The sequence below is a fragment of the Notamacropus eugenii genome, chromosome 6 (genome assembly GCF_028372415.1).
Source record: "Notamacropus eugenii isolate mMacEug1 chromosome 6, mMacEug1.pri_v2, whole genome shotgun sequence".
NCBI classification, from domain to species: domain Eukaryota; kingdom Metazoa; phylum Chordata; class Mammalia; order Diprotodontia; family Macropodidae; genus Notamacropus; species Notamacropus eugenii.
In genome coordinates, this window is record NC_092877.1 from 53,151,262 (window position 1) to 53,178,371 (window position 27,110).

Here is a 27,110-nt window from a genome sequence, read left to right on the forward strand (position 1 = left end):
CTTTTGTTATTTTTACCAATTTGCTAAATATCAAGTGAAATCTTGGGGTCATTTCTTTTATTAATAGTTTTTGGCATTCTCTCATTTGGTTTCTAATAATTTGCATTTTTTGAGAGCGATTTGTTCATATCACTTGAACATGTACATATTAACAAATGAGTTGGTCATGTGTTTCTTTTAGTTGACTATCTTGGAAATCAGACTTTTAATGGTGATATATAATGGAAAGATTTTTTTCCCTCACTTCCTTTCATTTTCTAGTTGAATTAATTTTATTCTTGGAAAAAGCTTTTCAATTTCATGTAATTAAGCAGGTTTTTATCTTTTAAAATTGCTTTTACCCCTTGTTTTGGTTAAAAATTTACCCCCTGGTGTTCTTTGTGAAAGCTTTCTGTACTAGCTATCTTTTAATTGTTTTACAGTATGAGCTTTAAGATTATGGGTGGGGATAGAAGGGAATAAACATTTTATATAGTACCTACTATGTTCTTGACACTGTGCTAAGTGCTTTATAAATATTATCTTATTTGATCCAGCCACATGTACAGTTTGATTGTATTATGGTTTCTGGTTTAGGATCTGTATTGTTTGTCCCAGATGTACATATACTGTTGGCAAGTTCTGTAGCAGACATTCTTAGCCTTTGTTGTTTCAGTGAAGGTCCTTGATATATGTTATAGGCTGATACAGCCTATGGACCTCTTCCCAGAACAGTGTAGCTTAATGCATAAAACTCAGAGGATTGTAAGGGAGACCAATTATATTGTTTCAAAACATTAAAAAAATAAGTTTACAGACTTTAGGTCATGAAGTACTTTTCTGCAGGGTGTTCATTTTGGTGTATATTGAAATCTACAGTAGAATTCTTAATTCCCCACATAGTCTTGTTCCTGACTTTCTGGACTTCAGATTCATGCCCTTATTAGTGCCTCATCCTGGAACTTCGCTTAGCATCTGGGGCCTCCTCACCCTCCAATATCTTTATATCCTTGTGCCCTGCTCACCATGGAACAAGTTTATAGAAAGCATGACATGAGGTTTAAATAAGTTATATCATCCTGAGAACATTCAGAAATGATGTGGGCAGGAGGATAAATAGATGGAAAATGAAGCAAATTTGTCTGCATTACTATGGTATTTTATTTTCATCATAGTAAAAGAATGGTGAGAATTAGAACCTAATGTCTTAAGCTCCCATGTACTTATAAGGAAGCATGATAGCAGATCAGAAGACAAAGTTGAGAAGTTTGGATAGACCCGACAAGTACATGTCAAGGAAATTGTACCAAGGCAATTCAAACTAGAGATGACAGTCATTATAATAACACTAACAATCGGATTCTTTTTAAGGATATTTGTTCAGTGAAGTTTGGATTCAGTCAAAGGGCCACATTTGAGGAGGTACAGGGCTACGTGTGGCCTTGAAGATGCTAGTTTCCCCACCCCAGGAATCTAAACCAAATTTTTGCCAAATTTTTTTCCAGTTTTCTCAGCTATTCTTGCCAAATAGGAAGATCTTTCCAAGGTAGTTTATGTGTTTTCTGGTTTATCAAACAATGAATTTCTGAGTACAATTGTTCCCATTTCATCCTTGTCTAGGTTGTTCTTTTGATCCATTTTTTTAAACAAGTAATCAAGCTTTTACGATTACTGCTTTGTAATATTATGTGAGAATTGGAATTGCTCTTATTTTATTCCTTTTTTCTCATTTCCCTTGATATTCTAGAACTTTTGTTACTACAAATTAATTTACTTTGTCTAACTCTGAAAAGCATCCTCTTGGTAGGTTGATTGGTAGCATCAAATCTTTAAATTTCAATAGTATCATTTTAATTAAACACATTTCCCTAGTTTATGCATTACTTAATATTAGTAATTGGCCTCTGAACAAAGGTTTCCCTGTGATTACATTGATCAAGAAATAAATCTTATGTGATCCTCACATACATGAGAGACTTTATTCGGGGGAGGAAGAGAGAATTTAGGGGGCTACATTTTCCTCCATAGATGCAAAGCTGTATGTGTTTAACATTAAGGAAAATCATATATTCTCTGTATCTTTCAATGAATTGTTTACTGTAAAGATCTAGTCTCCTATGGAAAAATCCTTTGGCAAATACTGTTCCTTTCTCATATTTTCATCAAAGATAGAATAAAAAATGAGAAAATGGACATTTTTGTGCTACATTATTGTAGTTAATGTTCTCTTGGTTACTTTTTTTGGAGAAATATCCATAATTTGTTCCATTATTTGTTGTCTTCCACTCCCTGAGATAAATTATTTTAGAAAAAAAACCTCTTAGTGCTTTCATGATTATCATCTCTAGTATGAATTGCCTTCGTACTGTACGATTTCCTTGATATGCACTTGTCAGGTCTGTCCAACCTTCTCAACTTTGTCTTCTGACATGCTATCATGCTTCCTTATAGAGAACATGGGAGTTTAAGGCGTTATGGTCTACTTCTCACCATTCTATTACTATGATGAAAATAAAATACCATAATAGGGCAGACAAATTTACTTCATTTTCTATCTATTTGTGCTCCTGCCCATATCATTTCTGAATGTTCTTAGGATAGTATGACTTATTTAAACCTTATGTCATGCTTTCTGCAAGCTTGTTTTTACTTCCATTACTTTTTACTATTTTATGAAGTGATACTGCTCATAATCTTTTACCATGTTTTATTGTCATTTTTTTTCTTTTTTAAATGTGTTTTTTATTCTGAACTGGCTGCCATGCATCTCTTCAGGGAAGGGAGAATAAGTCTTTGCTGGTAAAGGCAGTTTCTGGAATTTTTTTGTCTTTCCCGTTATTGTAGCTACTTTTAAAATTCGATATCTATGGGAAATGGTGATAACCAAAATTAACTAATTAATCAATCTTACTTTTTGTCAGTGATGGCCCATTTGAATGGTTCAAGTTGAAACTGTTGCAGTTGATTTTAATTCCATCTTATTTCTATTTCTTCTAATTTGACAATGACATTTGACCTTTAATTTGTGAATGGTCTCATTATATACATAGTTTATTCTGGTATGACTCCCATGTAATCTTTTCTGCCTTTTCAGATATGGTATATTTCTTTTTTTTTATGATGATGTATTCTTTTGTCTAGTACCTTCCAGCTGGATGGTAGTGTTTGTTTGTTTTTTTAACTTGCTTATTTTTAGTTTTCAACATTCATCTCCACAGGATTTTGAGTTCCAAATTTTCTCCCCATCTTTTCCCTTCCCCACCCCAAGATACCGTGCATTGTGATTACCCCTTCCCCCAATCTGCCCTCCCTTCTGTCACACCGCTCCTTTCCCTTATCCCCATCTCTTCCATTTTCTTATAGGGCAAGATAGATTTCTATAACCCATTACCTGTATTTCTTATTTCTCAGTTGCATGTAAAAACAATTTTTAACATTCATTTTTAAAACTTTAAGTTCCAACTTCTCTCCCTTCCTCCCTCCCCACACATCCCCACTGAGAAGGCAAGCAATTCAATATAGGTTATACATGTGTAGCTATGCAAAAGACTTCCATAAAAGTCATGTTGTAAAAGACTTAACTATATTTCTTTCCAGTCTATCCTGCCCCCCATTTATTCTATACTGTCTTTTGATCTTGTCCCTCCCCAAAAGTGTTTACTTCCAATCACCCCTTCCTCCCATTTGCCCTCCCTTCTATCATCCCCCCCACTCCACTTATTCCTTTCTCCCCTACTTTCCTATAGTGTAAGATAGATTTTCATACTAAATTGAGTGTGCGTATTATTCCCTCCTTAAGCCAAATGTGATGAGAGTAAACATCACTTTTTCCTCTCAACTCCCCCCTTTTCCCCTCCACTGAAAAAGCTTTCTCTTGCCTCTTTTATGAGAGATAATTTGCCCTGTTCCATTTCTCACATTCTCCTCCCAATATATTCCTCTCTCACCCCTTAATTTTATTTTTTTTAGATATCATCCCTTCCTATTCAACTTACCCTGTGCCACTCTATTTATATGTATATAATCCCTCCAACTACCCAAATACTGAGAAAATTCTCAAGAGTTACAAATATTATCTTTCCATGTAGGAATGTAAACAGTTCAATTTTAGTAAGTCCTCTATGATTTCTCTTTCCTGTTTACCTTTTCATACTTCTCTTGATTCTTGTGTTTGAAAGTCAGATTTTCTATTCAACTCTGGTGTTTTCATCAAGAATGCTTGAAAGTCCTGTATTTCATTGAATAACCATTTTTTCGCCTGAAGTGTTATGCTCAGTTTTGCTGGATAGGTGATTCTTGGTTTTAATCCTAGCTCCTTTGACTTCTGGACCACCATATTCCAAGCCCTTTGATCCCTTACTTTAGAAGCTGCTAGATCTTGTGTTATCCTGATTGTATTTCCACAATACTCAAATTGTTTCTTTCTGGCTGCTTGGCAATATTTTCTCTTTGACCTGAGATCTCTGGAATTTGACTACAGTATTCCTAGGAGTGTTCTTTTCAGACCTCCTTCAGGAGGTGGTCAGTGGATTCTTTCAATATTTATTTTACCCTCTGGTTCTAGAATATCAGAGCAGTTTTCCTTGATAATTTCATGAAAGATGATGCCTAGGCTCTTTTTTTTTAATCACAGCTTTCAGGTAGCCCAGTCTCTCCTGGATCTATTTTCCAATGAGATATTTCACACTGTCTGCTATTTTTCATTCCTTTGGTTTTGTTTTATAATTTCTTGATCTTTCATAAAGTTATTAGCTTCCATCTGCTCCATTCTAATCTTTAAGGAATTATTTTCTTCAGTGAGCTTTTGGATCTCCTTTTCCATCTGGCCAATTTTGCTTTTTAGGGCATTCTTCTCCTCATTGGCTTTTTGGCTCTCTTTTGCCATTTAGTTTAGTCTATTTTTAAAGTGTTATTTTCTTCAGCATTTTTTTGGGTCTCCTTTAGCAAGCAGTTGATTTGTTTTTCATGATTTTTTTTGCATCACTCTCATTTCTTTCCCAATTTTAGCTCTATTTCTCTTACTTGATTTTCAGAATCTTTTTTGAGTTCTTCCATGGCCTGAGACCCATTGATATTTTTCTTGGAGGCTTTGAATGGAGGAGCTTTGACTTTGTTATCTTCTGTTTGCATGCTTCAGTTGTCCTTGTCACCAAAGTAATATTCTGTGGTCTGATTCTTTTTCTGGTTTTTGCTCATTTTCCCAGCCATTTACTTGACTTTTGAACTCTTTGTCAAAGCAATTCTCTGCTTCCAGTGGGGATAGGGATGTGTACTGTCAGCCACTAAATCCCTCCCCCACAGTCTGTGGACCCAAAACTCCAGAAACAGTGACAACAGCTGCCCCTGCTGCTACTGTGGCTGCTGAGCCCTCTCCCTGCCTCTACCACACTGGGGCTGGTGCCAGATCACTCCACTCTCCAGCACTGGTCCCACAGGCTTTTCCCAGTGACCTTGCAATTTGTCCTCAGCATTTTGGGGTCCTGAAGTCTCGAAACTGTCACAGGTGCAAGAGATTCAGGCTCCTCAAGGTCTGCTCAGGTCCCCTCTGTGCTGGCATGTCCCACACTGGGCTGCACTCTGCTCCCACCATGGAGCAATAGACACTTCTCAGCAACCTTCCAGGCTGTCTTGGGCTGGAGCTTAGTTCACTCCATCATTCTGTGGGTTCTGCAGCTCCAGAACTTGTTTAGAGACATTTTTTACAGGTATTTGACTAGGCTTGGCAGGAGCACTATAGAAAGTCCAGTCTTGGCTCCACCGCCCCCCTTATCTGCCCATCTTGAATGGAAGTGTTGATAATATTTTGATGTAGGGCTTCTGATGTAAATTGTACAAGTGACCTGAGTCATGTTTTCCAGAATACTTTTTATCATCTTTTCCCTGTGCCCACCTTTGATTTAAAGTCATCAATCATCAAAATGTATGTCTGTCTGATTTGGAGGATCAATTGTGAATAGAATTTCTTTAATTCATCTTCTATAATAAATGCTGACATATGAGCTACAATTGGTCTTTTCATTAATGTTCATCATGTGTGTTGCAATAAAAGATGATCAGGCAACCCAGTAGATATGTTCAGGCAGTGTAGCACAATGGATTGACTCTATTCAGTGGTTATCATAGTTGAGACAATAGGTATTTGCCTTCCAGTTTGTTGTGATAATTGTACTCCTGGAAGTAGATGAGGTTACCAGAAAAAGTGAGTGTAATTTGATGTTTTCTTTTTTCCCAGTTACATGTAAAAACAATTTTAACATTCTTTTTTAAATTTTGAGTTCCAAATTCTCTCTTCCTCACCCCCTGCCATTGAGAAGGAAAGCAATTTGACATAGGTTATGTGCAAAACACATTTCCATGTAAGTCATGCTGTGAAAGAAACACAGACCAAAAAACAAAACAAAACCCCAATAAAAATAAAGTAAAGAAAAAAGTATCTTCAGTCTGCATTCAGGTTCCACTTGTTCTTTTCCTGGAGGTAGACAGCACCTTTCTTTATAAGTCCTTCAGAATTGTGTCTTGGATGACTTATTGTTGAGAATAGCTAAGTTAGTCACAGTAGATCATCATACAATATTGCTGTTACTGTGTATGACAGTCTCCTGCTTCTTCTCATTTCACTTTGTATCCGTTCATGTAAGTCTTTGCAGGTTTTTCTGAGGGCATATGGTTCATTTTTTCTTATAGGGCAATAGTATTCTATCACAATCATATACAACAGTTTGTTCAGCCATTCCCCAGATGATGGACATCCCCTCAATTTCTGATTCTTTGCCACCACTAAAAGAGCTGCTATAAATATTTTTGTCCATATAGGTCCTTTTCCTTTTGTTTTTTATCTCTTTGGGATACAGATATAGTAGAGATATTGTTTGGTCGAAGGGTAAGTATGGTTTTACAACCCTTTGGATATAGTTACAGATTGTTTTTCAGAATGGTTGAATCAGTATACAACTTCATCAGTAGTGTATTAATGTTTCAATTTTCCCACATCCCCTCTAACATTTGTCATTTTTCTTTTCTGTCATATCTGATTGGTGTGGTGGTAGCTCAGAGATGTTTTAATTCACATTTCTCTAGTCAATAGTGATTTAGAGCATTTTTACATGTGAGAATAGATAACTTTAATTTGTCTGAAAAGTGCCTGTTTATGTTTTTTGACCATTTATCAATTGACTAATGGCTTTTATTTCTATAAATTTGACTCATTCTTTTTATTTGAGAAATGAGGTCTTTATCAGAGAAACTTGCTGTAAAAATTTTTTTCACAGTAATGATTACCAGCTATGTATTTTCCTCCATCCTATTTTTCCTGTTTATCCTATTCTCTCTGTCCTTTCTTCCTGTCCATTGTGCAGTGTTTTATTTCTGACTTTCACCTCCTCTAATCTTCCCTCCTTTATATCAGCCCTGTTTTCCTCTCCTACTTTCCTGTAGAGTAAGATAGATTTCTACACCCAACTGAGTTTGTATGTTATTCCTTCTTTGAGCCAATTCTGATGAGAATAATATTCACTTCTCCCTCTCTCCCTGTTTCCCCTCATCTTCCCTTCTACTGTAAAATCTCTTTTGTGTCAGATAATTTGCCCCATTTTACTTCTCTCTTTCCTCTTCTCCCAGTACATTCTTCTTTCTTACTCCTTAATTTTATTTTTTTAGATGGTCATCCCATCATATTCAGCTCACACCTTTGTTTTCTGTTTATGTATACTCCTTCTAACTTTCCTAATAATGAGAAAGTTTTAGTTAGAAGATTACAGGGTTTTAGTTACAAGTTATTTTTCCATGTAGGAATTTAAACAGTTTAACTTTATTGAATCCCTTATGATTTCTCTTTCCTGTTTACCTTTTTATGTTTGAGTCTTGTCTTTGAAAGTCAGATTTTCTGTTCAGCTCTGGTCTTTTCATCAGGAATACTTGAAAATCCTCTATTTCATTGAATGTTCATCTTTTTCCCCCTAAAAAGTTATACTCAGTTTTCTGGGTAGGTGATTCTTGGTTGTAGTCCTAGCTCTTTTGCCCTCTTTAATGTTGAAACTGCTACATTTTGAATTGTTTCTTTTTGGCTGCTTACTGGTATGGCCTAAACTAGATTATACTTCACTCTCACCTTGGTGCAGTGGACATTTCCTGCCAACCTTCTAAGTTGTCTTAGGCTGAAAAATTGTTTCACTCTGTCCTTTTGTGAGTTCTGCCACTCTAGAATTTGTTTTGAGGCACTGTTTAAAGGTATTTGGAGGAGTTTGAGAGAGTGTTAGGTAAGTCCCTGCCTTTTTTCTGCCATCTTGACTTCACTTCAGTGAAGTGAGTTTAGAGAAAAGAGACAGAGACTCAGTGTAGTCTCAGGAGATATACCAAATGAAAGGGTAGAAGAAAGACTATGAATCTCTAGAGATTCAGGACCAATCAGTCAGGTAAAGCTGAAAAAGCTGTTCCTGGAGCAAAAAAGGAGAGAGTATGTAGTATAGAGAAGGTACTCAGTAGTGTAAAGTACTTGGGGAAAAATCAAGGAGGAGAAGGATGAACTGAGCAGGTTGTTGGATTTATTAGTTAAAAGATCATTGCTGAGTTGGAGGAGGCAATTTCAGTAGAGTGGTGAAATTGGAAACCACATTGCAAGGGGTTCAGAAGTAGGCAGAAGTAAAGTGGAGGCATTAAATATAGATTCTTTCTAAAAGTTAAGCATTGAAGGAGGAGATAAGGCAAGACCAGTAGCCGAGGATGGATGACAGTGACTTATTTAATTAGAGTTAAGACTGTGAACAGAGAAGAACAGAGACCAGAAAGAGTTGAGGAACTGGGAAAATAACAGAGAACTGAGAAATTCCTGGTTATGGGAGGGTATTATGTCCAAGTTCATGAGGATGGAGGCTATAGAAGAAAATAAAGGGCAAGAGAAGGTGATTAGAGAAGAAATCTTAGAACTTGAAATTCAAGATATCAACATTTTCAGGTGAGAATGTAGGTAATTTAACAATTTTGCCTTGAGTAGGCTTTCATTTTGCTTTCATTTGGAGGGGTACTTTGTTCTAAAGTCCCATTCAACTCTAAATCCTACAGTTCTAAATGGATAAGGATACTTATGTGGGTTTTTTTCTTATTTTTTTGAGGCAATCTCACCCAGCTTAGATGTGTAGTCTTGAGCTGATCTTAACAGAAGCTCTGACTTCCATTTCGAACTTGGGCAATTTTGCCCCTCCTCCTATTCCCAGGAGGATCACTATGTTAGAGCTATGCTTACTGTAGTGCAGAAATTTGAGCTCAAACAAGTTCACTGGCTGCAGCCTCCTAAGTAATAGGAACTGCATTCACGTGCCAGACAACACATGTTTTTGTTATTTGTAGCCCCCTGCATCAAGCATCTCTACTCAAGATTTCTAGACTTTTTTTCCCTTTTACACAGCTAATTTCATTTATGTAGGAGTAGCCTTCTCAGATGATTGATTAATTGAGGCATCACTTTTAGTAAGATTTCATTTGAGGATGCTCTGGAATAGAGCTTGTCTTCCCTAGACTTCAGTAAAAAAAATAAATAAATAAAAAGTATCAATCAGTAAAAAAGCATTTATTCATCACTTATTCAGTCATGGTTCTAAGCACTAGGGATGAAACAAAAGGGAAAACAACAGTCCTTGCCCACAGTGAACTCACATTGTAATGGCGACAACATGTTAACAACTAGGTATATACAAGATATATACAGAGTAGATGGGAAGTGTTTTCAGAGGGGAAGGCACTGGCATCTCACAGGAAACTAGAACAGGCTTCCTGGAAAAGGCAGATTTGAACTGAAGGAAGCCAGACATTCAGTCTAAAAGGCAGCTAGGTGGCTCAATGAATAGAACACCAGACCTGGAGTAAGGAGGACCCAGGACAAATCACTTCACCCTGTTTGCCTCAGTTTCCTCAAATGTAAAATGAATTGGAGAAGGAAATGGCAAACCCATCTAGCATCTTTTCCAAGAAAAACTCCAAATGGGGTTATGAAGAGTCCAATGCCAATGAAGTGACTAAACAACAATGACACAAAGGAACACTGTGAGGCAAAGATGAGGAAGAAAAACATGATGAGGAATCACCATTTCTAATACAGGGATTTAGGAGATAGAATGTTAGATAGAAACCTCAAGTAGGTAAATGTAAACTGGATTTGGAGGGAGCATGGAAGGAAACAAAGTATACAAAAATGGGAAACAGGAAGGAGCGAAGTTACGAAGAGCTTATATTACGTTAACAAAGATGTTGATATATATTAGGTATTCACTGGAGTTTATTGAGTAAGGGGGTGACCCGATCAGACATCTACTTGAGGAAAATCACATAGCTTTTAGGGAGAAATTTGAGGCAAGGAGACCAATGTAAGTTCAGGTGAGGACCTGAACTAGAGTGATAGCCATGTCCTACATCAGCAGTGTATTTATTATTTTTTATATATTTTTCACCCTCTTTAGTACCCAGGAGATTTGTTGAACCTTGATTTATATTAAAAAAAAGTTCACAACTTAAATGACCACTTTTATTCCAGGTGTGACCCTACTTTTAAAATGTGGCTCATAGAATTCCCATACTCCACAATTTACTAACAAATGTATTTTAAGTGTTTTATGCAGTAATTGAAGAACTGCTAGTATATGTCATTTAAACAGCAATTGTAACAGAAATAATGATGTCAAAAGTGACTTTGAATTTTTTTCCTAATTTCTGCTAAGTAATTTTTCATATTACTTGAACTTTGATTTTCCACTTGATGATGCAATGGAATTTTTTCTTTCACTGTGGAGGAGAGCAAAGTTTGAATATTTGTAATGAAGAGCAAATTAATTACTAATCACTTATATTAAGGCATTTCTTTGAGTTAACATTTTGTAAGCATAATTTTGAAGACGTACTTCTATTTTTGTGTTCTTACAATAAAGATGTGTGTTTATTTAAAATTGGAAACTCTCCCTATCAGATTGACTTATCTAATTGGTAAAATTAAATTCATGCATTAGTCACTTTAAGCATTTTTTTTAATTCTTCTTGATCCAGAACAAAAATTAACATTCATATATCCTCAAACAGATCATTTTGGAGGATTAAGCAAGGGCAAAATATCAACCAGTTACATAGAATACATAGGATATGCAAATATAGCATAGTATAGGAGTATAATATTTTCTCATTTCACGTAGGTGAACAGTAGAAAGTATAAATCATATGCAGAGAGACTGAGTTGGAAGACAAGAGAAACTCAGTTCTTCTTTCTTACTCCTAGCTTAATCATGATTGGGAATACTCAGTTGTAAGGGAATGGTAGTATAGACAGTACATTTTCTATGATGAGTGAGGTGTTTGAGGTACTATGACATAGAGTTCTGGACTTGAATTCAGGAAGACCTCTTCAGATCCTACCTCTGACCCTATCTGGTTGACAGTGATCAAGTTGCTTAACTTCTTTGAAATGAAACAGTGTATGTAACAAGTGTTGCCAGATTGAAAACATTAAATAAATGCTAGGAGTTACTTTATTAAGCAAAACCCTTTTTTTTTTAAAGTTCTGGTCTTCTTTTCCCTTTCCCCACAATCTACCCCACCCCGCCCCATCTCCAGCTCTGCTTTGAAATACAGCTTTCTTTCGGTGATAGAATGAGTTGACTTGAAAAGAAAACAAATGTGCCATATGTTCCTTCTTCTGAATTATCTTTGCCATCATTTGAAATGTTTATTCATGAGGGTGAATCTTTTATTTTCTATTAAAAAATTGTTGAGTATAATATTATTAAAGTTGCAAATAGTGTTTTGACTTTCATATGTCAAGTGTAAACGAAAATTTAGAAAATCACTTTGTACTTTCTAATAGTTGTTTACTTTTTCTTTCTATACTCAGAAAAGGACTATAACAGTCTCTGTGACAAACAGCCCATTGGAAGACTACTTTTTAGACAGTTCTGTGATACAAAGCTTGATCTTAAGAAATGCATTGAATTTCTGGATGCAGTGGTAAGCAACTTATCCCAATGTATCTTGACTGCTTAGTCACATTTTTCAAAAGATAATAGGAACATGCTATTAAAGAAAGTAAATCACTTCAAGTTCTTAATTACCCTTGACCGTTGATGTAAGAGTGAATGAGCCAGTTTTCATGGAGTCAAATTATCATGGTAAAGAAATTTCTTTGGTGTAAAATTGTAATCTATATATTATTAAAGCTTATATTTTAATATATCCCATGTTACCTCCCTCCTAGATAACTTTTAAATGACCTATTGGTTTTATTTTTGTTATGCTGATTTTATTTGGAGAGAAATTAAAATTCCAAGAACTGCTCTTTTAGCTGTCTGAAAAGTATCTTTTCATTTCCCAGATGTCAGACATTCATAATCCTCTGATATACTGAGTCTAAAGGATATGAAAGACATAATGTTATGAGAGGCACAGTTAGGCTGAATAGAATTTGCCACTTATTAAGAGATGTCTTTGTATACCTGTTCTTTGTTTCACAATTTCTGTGGTTGCCCTTTTGTGGCAGACAAATTCTGGCTCATGTGGTCCAGTGGTTCAGGCTTGATATCAGAATGAAATAAGACTTGTAGATAATATAACCTTTGCCAAAAGAAAACTTACTCAACAATCACATGGAAAGGGTATTCAGCAGAAATAGAGAATTGGTTCAGTGGGGCATATTTCCTCCACATTTTACAGTGTAGTCAGTGTACTGACTCTGCATTGGGAAATTTATTAAACCTAAGGAGTCCTCACTACTAGTTGTCTTAGGTGATTATAAAGTTAAGTAGATCATTGAAGTCTTAGTTCCTTTGACTAACTCTCAAGGATGATTTCATTGCCTTTGTAGGAGAAAAACCATCCTTTGCTGAAAGGCTCTTCCATTCTTCTTAAACCAAGCATAGCTAATTTGTAGTTTGGAACGTGGTGTAACCCTAACCCTGTCTGACCCAACTGGATTAGTAGTAGGTGGTGTGCCTTATACATCTAAAGAAATTCTAGTTTTCTGCTCATGTTTGAGGATCTCTTTAAAAGCAGAAGATTTCAAAACCTTGAAACTTACTTAGATGGAACTAAGAATAGTGGTTTATGGTCACTTCTAGGAGCAGTTGTCCAGAGGACTTTCTTCATTGTGGGCAGTGGATGTAACTCTTGTGTAACCTAGTATTTATCTTCTTTTGCAGACTGTATCAATCAACTAAGAAGTGTTTATTGAACTCCTCCTATATGCATTGAAATGTGTTAGTCTTCCTTAGAGCTAAATTCTTAGCTTAGACTTACATTGATATAAAACTGTTACACTTTTGAAGTAACAGTAAACTACTATGCTAGTGTTTCCTTTTGGCTGTAACTCTGGATGCTCTCACTTACCCATATTTTCTCACTAGACTACTTTGCATTCTCTTGGGTGTCTGCTAGAGATCTTGTCAAATTTTGTCAGAAATTTCAAACCAAGTAGTAAGGGAAAACCACTAGATACTGTGATCAAAACAGAACTTGTCCAGTTAATTCGGAGAAGGTTATGATAGGACTGATTCCGGTATAATGAGCATGTATTATATGCCTCACTCCTTGGTAGGTATTGTGGGGGACACAGAAGAAATATAAGACTTAATCAGTGTCCTGAAGGAGTTCACAATCTAGTTAGTGAGAAGGACTAACAAATATGAAACTGTACATAGTCAGTGAGAGGTGACTAGATAGAAAAAGAACCTATTTTAAGTTGACTGAAAGCTCAAAATGAATAAACAGTTTTCCATGGCAGCCTCCCAAAAGCTAATTGGATCTTAAGTAATATTAACAAGCATAAAATGTCCAGGTCAAGGATGATGATTGTATTGGTCAGACTCTATCAGAATATGTTGAGTTATAAGGAACCCTGACAATCTTTATTGTATCCAGGGAAGGTCTGATAGGATGATGAAGAAAACTTAAAATAGACATATAAGAATTAGTTGAAGTCTAGAATTCTTTCTACCATACTACACTGTTTCTGAAAATTACAGGGGAGCAGATTGCAGTTTAATTTAAGAAGGAACTTCCTAAAAACCAAAGCTGTGTAAAAGTAGAATGAGCTGCCTTGGAGAGTAGTGAGTTCCCAGGCACCAAAAATGTTCAAGCAGAGGCTGGGGGGGTTTGTTGGGGATGTGTTGTCGATGGGCTCCTTCAGGCAAGGGACTAACCTATTTATTTACCTAGCTATTTATTTCTTTATTTACAGGATCATAGATTTAGACCTGCAGATGACCTAGGTTAGCCCCCTCCCTTTATGGTGAGACCCAGAGAAGTGAAGGAGTGACCTATCCTGAGGTTACACAGATAGTGAATAGCAGTGGTAGGTCCTTTGAGAAAGCATTCTTTCCCTTACACCAACTGCTGCCCTTTCAGAGTTATGGAACTGATCTACTTTAGTGGAGAGATTAACGTGACATAGAATCATAGGAGACTATAGAGCTAGAACTCATTGTTCATTTGGTTCAGTTCCTTCCCCTGCCCCCCCATGCCCCAAAAACTATGAATTACATCCATAAATCCCTACAAAAGTGATCTTTCATCCTTTGCTTTCACATGTCTTGTGACAGGAAACTCACTGTTTCAAAAAACGATCCACTCTGTTTTTAATCATCATGAGGCAGCCTCAAGGAATGGATAGAGAGCCATCTGTAGAGGAGGAAGACCTGGCTTCAAATTCCACCTCTGATAAAGCTTGATTGTATGACCTTGAGCAAGTTACTTAACCTCTGGGTGCTCTAGGCTACTCTCAGAAACTCTTGAATTTCAGAGAAGATACTGATATGCAGATGTAGATGGAATTTTTTCCCCCTGGAGTGGGGGGTGAGTTTTTATTCTTTACAGTTTTTATTCTCTCTGAGGTCCCTTCCAATTCTAGGATTTGGAGTCTTTAAATAGAAAATAATTCAGTAGAAATCAGGATGTATTATTAATGCTCAGTAAGGTAATAAGTCACATTTCACTTCTTTCCTGGAGAATTAGGGACACACTGTTGACCCAGCAGCCTCCATGCTCTTTAAGATTACCATATACAGAAAAGCCTATAACAGGGAGTGATTCTAAAGGATGGGACCAGGTGGTCCTTTAATTTGCTCTTTGATCAATAGATGGACAGATGAGCTATAGGCTTTGTTTAAAGACCATTAGGATAACTTTAATGGTTTATTTGCAAATCATTAGAGTTTTGCAATAGGTAATTTGATCCCTACAATAACATTTTAGATTTGATTTATGTATTCCTTCATCTAACCAATATTCAGAGTACCTCCTATATGAACAGGCTTGTGTACTAAGGAGAAGGGGTGCAGTGGTAAATAAGGCATAGTTCCTTTCTTTATGGGGATTTTCATCAACTAACTTGGCATTAGAAGAGGAAAAAAACTTTATCAAAGGGTTATCCCTCAGATAGGAATGCACCAACAACTCAGAGAGGACTAATTAAATACACTTAGTGTTGCACACCTGTCATGTTTAAGGGCAAAGTCTTCTAGTTTAGTCTGCAGGGCAGAGAAGGGACTGTTAACTTTTGGAAACTCATGGGCTATTGTGTAGTCATAACTCTCAAATTTTCCTTGAAAAATATCCTGGCCCTTTTACCTCTACCCAGCCAATAGGTTTCCTTGAGTTTTTTCAAGTTGTTACCTCCTTACTTTTGTTGCAGTAGTTGCATTCACAATTAAATCCATTTTTAAGTACTATTATTAGTTTTTATTATATTGTTCTTTTATAGCCTTTAAAAGCATTTTCTACAGTCTTAATTGTAATCTGTAATTAAATATTTTTGGTTAGAAAGGCATTTCTGAAATGTAAGCCTATGGGCAGATGATTCATTTTACAAAACTTCAATTTGCTACAAACTTTGTAAAGGAATATGTCTGTTGTATAAGTTGAGTCGTAACACAGGGAGATGGTTGTAGACGCTTTCCCCACCTTGGGGAGGGAAGTGTTTGTCAGAAAGTTTTTTTGGACAACACAAGGATAAATTATATGTGATTTCTGTGGTTCCCTTCTAATTTGAATAGCTCTAGTTCTCTGTTTTGAACCTTGAACTGGATAGTGTGGTCAGATTAAGAATGGATCCATGTTTGATCTAGCTGTCACCCAAACTTTTAGTCTCCTGCCTCAAATGAATGTCCCTCAAAGTCACTTTAGGAGTAATTTAAGCCTTTGACAAGAAGTACAAGTGGCATTTGTTGAATGTCTGTAGTGTGCAGAAAACTGAGCAGGTTGCTTAGGTTGTTAACTGTCACCTGATTCAGTTTGGAAAAGTCTGTTTGGGGAAAGTAAGCCACCACTGAAGCAGCCTTCCGTGTCATGGAACATAAACATGATGCTAAGAAAACTCACAGAAGCTTTTTTTTGAATCACCCTAGGATACAAATTGAAGTAAGAAATCTAGAAGGCATTTTTGTAACAGTGACTTCAGCTCCAAGGCTAGGTGAAGTTCAGACTCTAGTGATTTGAACTGTCTTTTGTCAAGTCATATAGTAATAATGAGTAGCCTTTGAGGGAAGCAGTATGGCATTGTAGAAATAAAAAGCTCTGGAATCAAAGGCTTACTACCTCTCTGACCTTGGGTAAGTCCCTTAACCAGTCTGGGGCTCAGTTTCCTCATCTGTAACATGAGGGGGCTCCACTAGGTAGACATGGATGTCCCTTTCAGCTCTTGACCTATGACCTTAGGAAAGTCAGATGTTAAGCCACTTCAGAGGCTATCATGGCCAAGATAGTGAGTGACAGAGGTCCCTTTTGTGGACTTTCCAGAATTCTTCCTGAAGCAGTATCCTTATTCTGGAGAGCTCATATTTTAGACACCTAAAATGATTGTCATCTCTTAACTGAATGCAATAATCACACAGTTTAGGTTTGAATGGTTTCTTCTATATGTTGGTATGTATTTTGGGTTGTTTTTTTTTAATGTATAAAGCATAGACTTTTCCCCCACTTTTCTTTCCTAGGCAGAATATGAGGTGGCTTCAGATGAAAATCGAAGAGACACTGCTCTGAAGGTTTTAGACACATACTTCAACAATGGGGTATGTTTTATTTTCTGGCTGATAATTATTTGTAACTTGTTATTCTTCATATTCAAACTTAAGGCTTTTGAGATTCCAAGGGAACATATTAAAATGCAAGATGTTCAAAGTTAATATTATGTCAACATTATTAATTTGCTTTTCCCTTAGATTAAAGGAAAATGTCAGAAGAAAATCTTTCCCCACACTGAACAAACTTTTAATTTTTAGAATGTTCTCCTGTTCTAATTTAGTTTCACTAGAAATTAGCTAAGGCTTTTACTGAGTCATTATTGGTAGATGATTTTATGTTTTGTACATTGTTTTATCATATTCTTGTAGCTAGCTTTTCTGTTCCTATGTGTATGGCATAGTTCCCTTATCATGACTTTCTTAGGCTAAAAATGTGCTACCTGATATAATGACCACAATTATTTATGGTTAGTTATGTATGTAAATTTATTGCTGTTTGGTTATTTCAGTTGTGTCCAACTCTTTGTGAACCCATTGGGGGTTTTCTTAACAAAGATTCTGGAATGGTTTGCCTTTTCTAGCTCATTTTACAGATGAGTAAACTTTGGCAAACAAGGTCAAGTGATTTCCCAGGATCACACAGCTAGTAAGTATCTGAAGCCAGATTTGGACTCAGGAAGATGAGTCTTCTTGACTCCGGTCCTGGGCACTCTCTCCACTGTGTCATCTAACTGCTCTGTGTGTAAATGTGTTACCTAATAATAGTTCTTATAGATAATTGAAAAAATAATAAAAGTGCCCTGCCCTCAAGGAGCTTATAATTAGGTAACTAAAAATAACAGTTCCCATAGTGCTTTGGGGTTTCCAAAGTTCTTTTATTGGAATAATCCTATGAAGTAGATAGTGTAAGTGTTCTTATACCCATTTCACAAATGAGGAAGCTGAGGCTCAGAGGCAAGTATTGGAGCCAAGACTCAAACCAAGGCTTCTTACCCCAAGTCCTGTAGCTCAGAGTATATTGCCTTCCTGTGGAGTTATGGCTGTCATCCTAAAAGTGAGAAAACCAAGCCTTGGAGAGATTCATTGACTTGTCCAAGGTCAAACAATGGGAGCACTAGAAACTCCTGTGGATCATCTGACTGTCCATTCATTGTTTCTTCCTGCTCTACAGTGAGTGATCATTGTCACAAAGGGGTGCATGCTAGTGTTGTGGTTTGGGAAGGCTTCTTAGAGGTGGCAGCACTTGAGCTGGGAAGTAAGAAGTGCAGAGCTAGAGAAAAATGGGGGTGGGGGACAGCAGAAAGGGAGAAGGTAGGAGAACAAAAGCACAGCAATAGAGAAGGTGGGGAGATTTACCACAATAGTGGAGGGCTCTGGAAGGTGCCTAGTGATGATAAGGTTCAGAAGACAGGTTGAGATCTGTTCCTGAAGGTACTTGACTGCCAGGCTAAGACATTTAAATTTTTAAGCAGTTTGATAATGTGAACTTATAGAAAAAACTTATAGTTTTGTAGAAAGGTTAATCTCATTTTGTATGTAGAATAGATTGGGGGGAGGGCTGAAAAACACTGGAGGCAAGACCAGTGGGAAGGGTATTTATGGTTTAGGGCAGCAGCCTTAAAACCTTTTTGATTACTTACCTCAATCAACAAAAAATTTTGAGTTCACTAATATATAAATGATATATACATCCTTCTATACTAATGATTATGTGCATTATAAAACTCACAAAAATTGAGATAAAGGGATAAATATGAAATAATATTAGTTTCTAGAGTTAATAGGAAACCAGTGGATTTTATTGGGGAGGGAGCAGACAAGCCTGTGCTTTTGCTTTCGAGCTGGGAGGAAGACAGATTAGAGTGGGGAGAGTCTTGAAGAAAGTACACTTTTACTTTTTTAAATTAATTTATTTGTTTTCAGTTTTCTACAGTCACTTCCATAAGTCTTAGATTTTCTCCCCTTCCCTCTCCCATCCCTCCCTGAGACAGCATGCAATCTTATGTGGGTTCTATACACATTTTCATATTAGTCATGTTGTGTTCGGCCTAGAGGCCAAAGGGCTACCCGAGTCTTACCTTTTCACTGGTCTTCGGAGGTCAACCCGATAAACGTATTGAGAGAAGAGACTTTCCAGAGTCGAACAAGGGTTAGGCTTTATTCAGGGTCTTGGTTACATGTGCAGGGTGAATTCTTCCTCAGGAGAGAGGAATCCTCCTCCTCCCAAGGGGCAAGGATCATACAGCAAGAGGATGGGAGCGGAAGAGGGGGGGACCCTCTTCCCTCCAAGGGCCCCTCAGCGGGAAGAGTGCCTTCAGGCTTTCCTGTGCGCCTTAAGCTCTCCCAGCCGCATAGTTTGCATGTGAATACCGTGCCTGCTCTCAGCCCCTAGCTAGTCAACAACAGGTGTGCTCAGACCACAGGCCAATCTCAAGGGTGGGATGCTCTCTCCAGCAAGGTTCCAACTGAGAAGAGGTGGAAATACACAAGATAGCCAGCTGTTCCCTGGGGGGCTTCGTGAGAACTCTGAGGTTTAGAGGTCCTCACTTTTACTTGCCCCAGACTGTCCACGTGAAAACTGAGCTTACACCCCTAACAATGTTGCAAAGAGGAATTAAAATGAATGGGAGAAACCATGAGAAAAAAACAAACAAAACAAAACGACAAGAGAAAAAAATTCTGCTTCATTCTGCGTTCCATTTCCACGGTTCTTTCTCTGGATGTGGAAGGTGTTTTGCCCCCAGAGTCCTTTGGAAATGTTTTAGGTCCTTGCATTGCTGTGAAAGGGCAAAGTCTACAAGAAAAATTCCTCACACACTATGGGTGTTATTGTGTACAATGATCTCCTGGTTCTCCTCCTTTCACTCAACATCAGTTTATATGAGGCTTTCCAGCCCTCTCTGAAGTCTTCTTGTTCATCATTTCTTATAGCACAATAGTATTCCATTCCATTCATATGCCACAACTTGTTCAGCCATTCCCCAATTGAGGCATCCCCTCTATTTCCAGTTCTTGGCCACCACAAAGAGAGATGCTATAAATATTTTTGTGCACTTAGGACCCTTTCTTATTTCTATGATCTCTTGAGGATACAGTCCTAGAAGCAGTATTACTGGGTCAAAGGGTATGCACATTTTTGTAGCCCTTTGGGCATAGTTCCAAATTGCTCTCCAGAATGGTTGGATTAGCTCATAGCTCCACCAGCAATGAATAAGTTTTCCAGTTCTAACAAGGACACTTTTAGGCAGCCATTGTGCTAGTCTAGGGGAGAAGAGATAAGGGAGATTGTTGACTGAGGGTGTAGAAAGAAGGGGAGAGATGCAAAAGATATTTCAGAAGTAAAAATGACAAGATTTGGCCACTAATTGTATATTTGTGGTAAGGGAAATGAGATGAACACAATAGAAGTTGTAAAACTGGTTGACTGGATAGATGGTGATGTTCCAAATGTAATTTCATCCAGTTAGGAAGCTGTTAGAATAGTCCCAATGAGAGGTGATAAAGGCAATGAAATTGGAGAGGAAGTGATGAATTTGAGAAATAACAAGGAACTAGAAGAGCATGTGCATTGCTTTAGAGTTAACGCAAGCTGATTAAATATTTACATTATTTCTTAGTTCACATTAATTTTAAAAATCATGCATATATTCAGAGGTGTTATTTATCTCACTGTCAAGGTACAATAGAGATGATGAAGGAATAAAAATTTACCCATTTTCCCTGTTTCAGTTTATACTTTTGTTATTTGAAATTAATTTAGAGACTTTTTTCACGATGTTGAAGATAAAACAATGCAATATATCTTCCTCATTATTTGATTCTTGCAATTTGTCTTAAAATAGCATTTGAAAAAATACTTTTGCTATTCATGGAGAAAGAACTGAAACCTTATTATAATGGTGTCACTGGGGGTCTTGGCACAGAACCTACTTCCTATTAAAATAGCCGTATTGTGGTTCAACTCTTTTGGTGTTTCAGAAATGAAACCACATTGAGATATGAGAACAGGTCATGTCAGAGAATTGTCTTTCCTTGTCCGACAGGGCTGCTCACCTGGGAGTAGTGTATATAGTTTACCTAGATTTTAGCAAAGCATTTGAGAAAGGATATCATGCTGTTCTTTTGGAAATAATGGAGAGATTGGGTGACCTGGTAGTACATTTAGATGAATTCAGAGGCGTTTGAACAGCTGGACTCAGAGGGACTGTTAATGGTTTGATGTCATCTTGAAAGGAGGAATCCCTTAGAGTGCCCCTGGGCTATGGATATGGTCCTGTGCCACCTGTATTAATGGCTTAGATAAAGGTATATATAGCATGTAAAATTTGCAGAAGATAAAGCTGAAAAAGATAGTTAACATCCTGCAAAACAGTTAAAAACCAAAAAGATCTTGACAAGTTAGAACTACAATAAGGTATATTTAATAGAGATAAATGTAAAGTCTAATACTTCAGTTAAAAGTATCTCCTTCACAAGTGAAGGTGTTGGTATTGGAGAGAAAGATAACTAGTTCTTAGCCTTAAAGAGATCTAGGGATTTTAGTGCATTGGTATGAGGTCAGCCAAATATTATAATGCGGCCTGTACTGTACTGAGTAACAAGGCCCCTAGGAAACAGGAGCTGAGAGTCCCAAATGATACTGCCATAGGGAGTCCCATCTGGAGCTCACTTCTGAGTGTCATAGTTTAGCAAGGACTTTGACATGGTACAGAGGAGAGCAGCCAGGATAATAAAGCACCTTGAGTCCATGCCATGTGATAATCATTTGAAAGAACTGGAGCTGAATTTAACTTGGAGAAGAGAAGATTCCAGAGAACATAACTATCTTCATGCAGGGGAAAAAAATCGAGTCGAAAAGAGACTGGCCTTGTACTGTTCATGCCCATAAAGCAGAACCAAAAGCAGGGTTAGAGCTGAAAAAAAGACAAACTAGCTTTTCTGTAAGAAGTCCCCAATACTGAGAGCCATCCAAAAGTAGGATAGGTTACCTCAGAGTATAGTGGGTTATGTTCCATTCTACTCTGTAGGCAGATTTCATTATTTTACTTTGGATATTTTTTCTTATGAATATTTTAATACTTCAAAAGGTCTGTATTTTTGTTAATGTAGAGCTTCCATTCACCTTCATTACAATCTCTTTACCTCATAGTATGTTTTCATTAGTTGCTTTAGCCAGTAAAATTCATTTGCTGAATGAAGATCAACCTCCTGATAACGAGCCAGTGTCTGTTTAGGTAAACTAGTCCTCTGACAACAGACACAGTTCATTGCCAGACCTGTTCATAAAGCTCTTTCAGCTTTAGAGGACCTGCCTGAACCTGTACTCTGTAGACATAAACTTCAAAGACTCACTGCAATGACTTCCATGGCTCAATGAGTTGTCAATGTGGGGCCACTGTGAAAGATTCTTAGGTATTAAGTGGTCAAAAAGTTCATTTTTAAAATTAGATTGCTTATCAAAAACTGGAAATCAAGGGGATGCCCATCAATTGGGGAATGGCTGAACAAACTGTGGTATATAAATGTAGTGGAATACTATTGTGCTGTAAGGAATGAACAGGAAGACTTCAGAGAGGCCTGGAAAGACTTATATGAACTGATGCTGAGTGAAAGAAGCAGAACCAGGAGAACTTTGTACACAGCAACAACCACAGTGTGTGAGGAATTTTTCTGGTAGACTTACTTCATTGCAATGCAAGGACTTAAAAAATTCCCAATGGACTTGAAGCAAAATGCCTTCCACATCCAGAGAAAGAACTATGGAATTTTATCATAGAATGAAGCAGACCATTTTCATTTCTATTATGTTTTGTTTGATTTGTTTTTATGATTTCTCCCATTCATTTTAATTCTTTTATGCAACATGACTAAGGTGAAAATGTATTTAACAGGAATGTATGTGTTGAACCTATATAAAATTGTATGCTGTCTCAGGGAGGGAGTGGAGAAGGAGGGGAAAAAAAGCTAAGTTATATGGAAGTGATTGCGGAACACTAAAACAAATAAAATAATTTAATAAAAAAAGGAATTCGATACACAAAAAATAAAATTAGATTGCTGAGGTGATTGAAGTAGAAAATGGATCATATGAGGTTCAAGAAAATTATTGCTTTAGTCATGAACCAGTAATAACCTATGAAGCTTTAGCCTTTACTGTAAAGGGATCTTCCAGGAGCCAAGTTGTTCCAGGTGTTGATGTCCAACTTCCTCTTTCTCCAGTAATAAGGAGACAGTTTGGTATATGTCCAGTCACCTGCAGGCAAATATTTGATATCCTTCTAGGATAAACTATAAATTCTATAGAGCATGTAAAGTCCTTCATAATCTGGACACCCCAAACTGCCTTTTACGCCCCTTCTAATGCTCTGTGATCCACCCAGATTTACTTTAGTGATATTCGTCACTTTTACCTCCCATTTCCTTATCTTTGTACTACTACTGGCCCTCCCCCATACCTTACCCTTCACCTCCAAATCTTAGCATCCCTTGAACTTCAAGGTATAATTTAAAAATAAATCTATGCATCCATCTTTTGCCAGCTCTTCTTATTTATCTGGGATACAGCAATATCTCTCTTTTTGTTTTTTTTTTTTTTTACTTTCCTATTGAGTATATTTTCACTATAGTCATGCTATGTAGTCAGACTAAGATAAATGAAAGAAATCGTATAACAAATCAGAACATGATACACAAACACATACACATACACAAACATGATCTGCTACAATATGTGAGTGACTTCCATATTTCTCTCTCTGAGTGTGGCAGGCATTTTGCCTTGAGATCCTCCATTGGGATTTTTTTTTTTTTTTGGTAAGAAGTTCTTGTGTTATTACAAAAATCTAAGTCTACCAGAAAAAACTCTCACACACTGTGGTTGTTGCTGTGCATAAAGTTCTCCTGGTTCTGCTCCTTTCACTCAGCATCAGGTCATATAAGTCCTTCCAGGCCTCTCTGAAGTCTTCTTGTTCATCATTTCTTATGGCACAATAGTACTCCATTACATTCATATACCATAATTTATTCAGCCATTCCCCAATTGATGGACATCCCCTTGACTTCCAGTTTTTGGCAACTACATAGAGTGCTGCTATAAATATTTTTGTACATGTGGGACCCTTTCCCATTTTTATGATCTCTTGGGTATATAGTCCTAGTAGCGATATTGCTGGGTCAAAGGGTATGCACATTTTTGTAGCCCTTTGGGCATAGTTCTAAATTGCTCTCCAGAATGGTTGGATGCGCTCGCAGCTCCACCAACAATGAATTAGTGTTCCAACTTTCCCACATCCTCTCCAGCATTTATCATTTTCTTGTTCTGTCATGTTTGCCAATCTTATAGGTGTGATGTGGTACCTCAGAGTTGTTTTGATTTGCATCTCTCTAACCAATAGTGATTTAGAGCATTTTTTCATATGATTATAGATAGCTTTAATTTCTTCCTCTGAAAATTGCCTGTTCATATCCTTTGACCATTTATCAATTGGGGAATCTCTTTTTGTTTTTGAAACAAATATATATTCATGGAAGTTTTTAACCATTGTTGTCATTTTCTCCATGAATAAATTTCTGTATGGTTTTTCTTTTTCAATGTTAACATTAGATTATCTTTTACAGTTGAATTTTTGGTCAAGCTTGTACTTGTACAACTTGTACTTTTAAGAAACATATAGTTTTTGAGAGAATGGCACTGATGAATAGAACTAGTGAAATATATCAAGAGAAGTTTCTAAAAATTATATAAAATCTACACGCACACATACACAAACACACACACACTTATATATACACACATTAGTGAATAATTTTTAGAATTATGTAAACAGTCAATCCCCATAATACAATAGTAGTTAACATACATTGAATCGTTTCACATTTGTTATGAATTTTTTCTTCTCATTAGTTATGCTGTTTTTTAACCTCTTTTTAACTTTGCAGTTTAAAAATTCTGTCTTGAGTTATAAAAACTTAACTGTCAGCTTAATTTCACATTATTAAGAAATCAGAACACATTTGAAAATATTTAATTGGAACTGACTTTGTATTTCTAGTTTCAGTTACATACAAATTCAAATTTTGCCAAAATTGAAGTAAAGTCTCTAAAATCAGTCAGTTAATTTGATTAACCTTTTCGTCTTCCTTCCTTGACAAATTTTGCTAATGAAGGATTTATTTTAAGATTATTAACTATGCTTATGTATTTGGTTTGCATTATGTGAAGTCTGCTGCCCATTTACCAGAAATACCTCAGGATATAGTGAAAGAATGTAAAGAGAGGCTGGAGCAGAGCCCTTGCAAAGAGCTTTTCAAAGACTGCACTAGGTAAGTGAAGAATGCACAGCACTGTAATTATTAACAAAAACTGTAAAATATTGTGTTGCCATGAGTAGAAGCTAAGGTAACTTTTTTTCCTGCTGTCAATTAAAAAAAAAACTACAAATATTATTAGAGTATTTTCAAAATTCAAATAAAATTTCCTTATCAACTAACTTTTAAGTGAAAGCAAAGAGGTTCAAAAGTAAGAGCAAATTAATACTGAACTGAAGAATCACAAGTTGAATTAGAATTCCCTGTGATTTATCAGCTGCCTCAAGATTCTCCCTACTCTTTCTCCTAGCGTTTCATTCTTAGGTGTGAAAATAGCCTATTAATTAAGCATAAACTTCCCTGAAAACATCCTTCTGGAACCTTGAATGAATTATTCTCTTTGCATGTATGGCAAAAATGATGACCAACTTCTAAGGTAAATAAAGCTCAGATAATTTAGGAATTCCTGATTAGTCCTAGGAGACAGAAGCATTATGGAAATTTTCAAATTTCAGTAGCCTAGTGTCTTATTGATCTCATCCCCAGGCGAGGTTTTATATTAGGCTCAGTTGAAGGTTTCCTTGGTTTTACAGCCCTTTATTGCTTCTAGTTCATTATCATGTTATATTTCTATAATCCTTTTACATTAAAAGTGTAAAATGCTTTCTCATCTATATTTCAGTATCTTCATAATAGCTTTCTGTGGTTATTGGAAGGATGGCATTTGCCTCATATTAGATGGATGTTAGATGCATAATTTGAGCAGAATCATAGAGCTGTTTGATGGTGGTGCCATTACTAGGACCACCAAGTCACTAAATTTTCCTCTAGTCCTGTTATTCATAACCTGGGATCTACCCCACTGGAGTTTATATGTAGATTTCAGCGAGTCTGTGAGTTTGGATGACAAAAATAAATTACATCTTTATTTTCACTAACCTCTAACTGAAATTAGAGGTTCTTTGTGGATGCTTTACAATGAGGCACATGTATGAATGACAAGATAAGATGTTAGAGGAGTTGTGACCTGTGTTCACAGAGTGACTTCTTTTGTCAGTCAGATCATAGATCCTTCTATGTATCTAGGATTTGGGGCAGTCTTGTTTATGAGGAAACAAGTTTAGACTATCAATTCTTCAACAGCTCAGGCATCTTGACACTGTAGCAACTGCTATTGTCCTTTATGGTTAGAAGTATTTAGATCACCCCTATCAGCCTGGATTATTTATAAGGACTAAATGGGATAGGAATAGGGACTTCATGATACAGGAAATTGCAGGTAGAAGAAATTTAAGGTCTTTATTACAACTCACAATCTTAGAGTTGCTTAGAGCACTGAGATTTTCAAAGGGACTTGCCCAGGTCCACATAGTCAGTATGTGTCAGAGATGGAACTTGAACTGAGGTCTTCTTGGCTTCAAGATCAGCTCTTTATCCACTTGCCTCCAATGTGATTGAAAAGTAGTAGAGACCAGAATATCAATAAATGTGTATTTTTATTAAAGGTAAATCTTATATCTTAAAGTAGGAGGCTGAAGAGGTATAGTACAAAACTCAATTAGAATAGGTCTACGGAGACAAATTACATCCTGCAAGATCAGGTGTGTAGGTAAGAAAGATGCTGAAAACTAAGGTATAGAACAAACAAAAAATAATAACTGTGCTTCAGAAGTCACTAAATGATTCATACGTGTTGACCTACCAGTACCATGGCTAGTTCCAAAGAGATCAAAGAGAAAGGGAGAAAACTCATATGGATAAATGCACTTACAGTGGTTCATTTTGTTAGAGAGAAGAAGCAGAGAAAAAAAAGAACTGGAAACAAAAGTTGGTGCCCATCGA

General features: G+C 36.6%; 1 protein-coding gene across 4 annotated transcripts in view; it reads left to right on the plus strand.

Annotated features, from left to right (window-relative positions):
- GRK4 (G protein-coupled receptor kinase 4) overlaps nt 1-27,110 on the plus strand; it is a 135,939-nt gene that overhangs the window by 55,698 nt on the left and 53,131 nt on the right. For 2 of the 4 annotated variants that reach the window (XM_072620066.1, XM_072620067.1), the window contains exons 3-5: nt 11,846-11,958; nt 16,932-17,009; nt 25,183-25,283. In XM_072620066.1, coding sequence (XP_072476167.1) covers nt 11,846-11,958; nt 16,932-17,009; nt 25,183-25,283 — 292 coding nt within the window. Of the gene's footprint in view, nt 1-11,845; nt 11,959-16,931; nt 17,010-25,182; nt 25,284-27,110 lie in introns of those variants that run through there. The other 2 variants (XM_072620068.1, XM_072620069.1) reach the window with 2 other exon arrangements.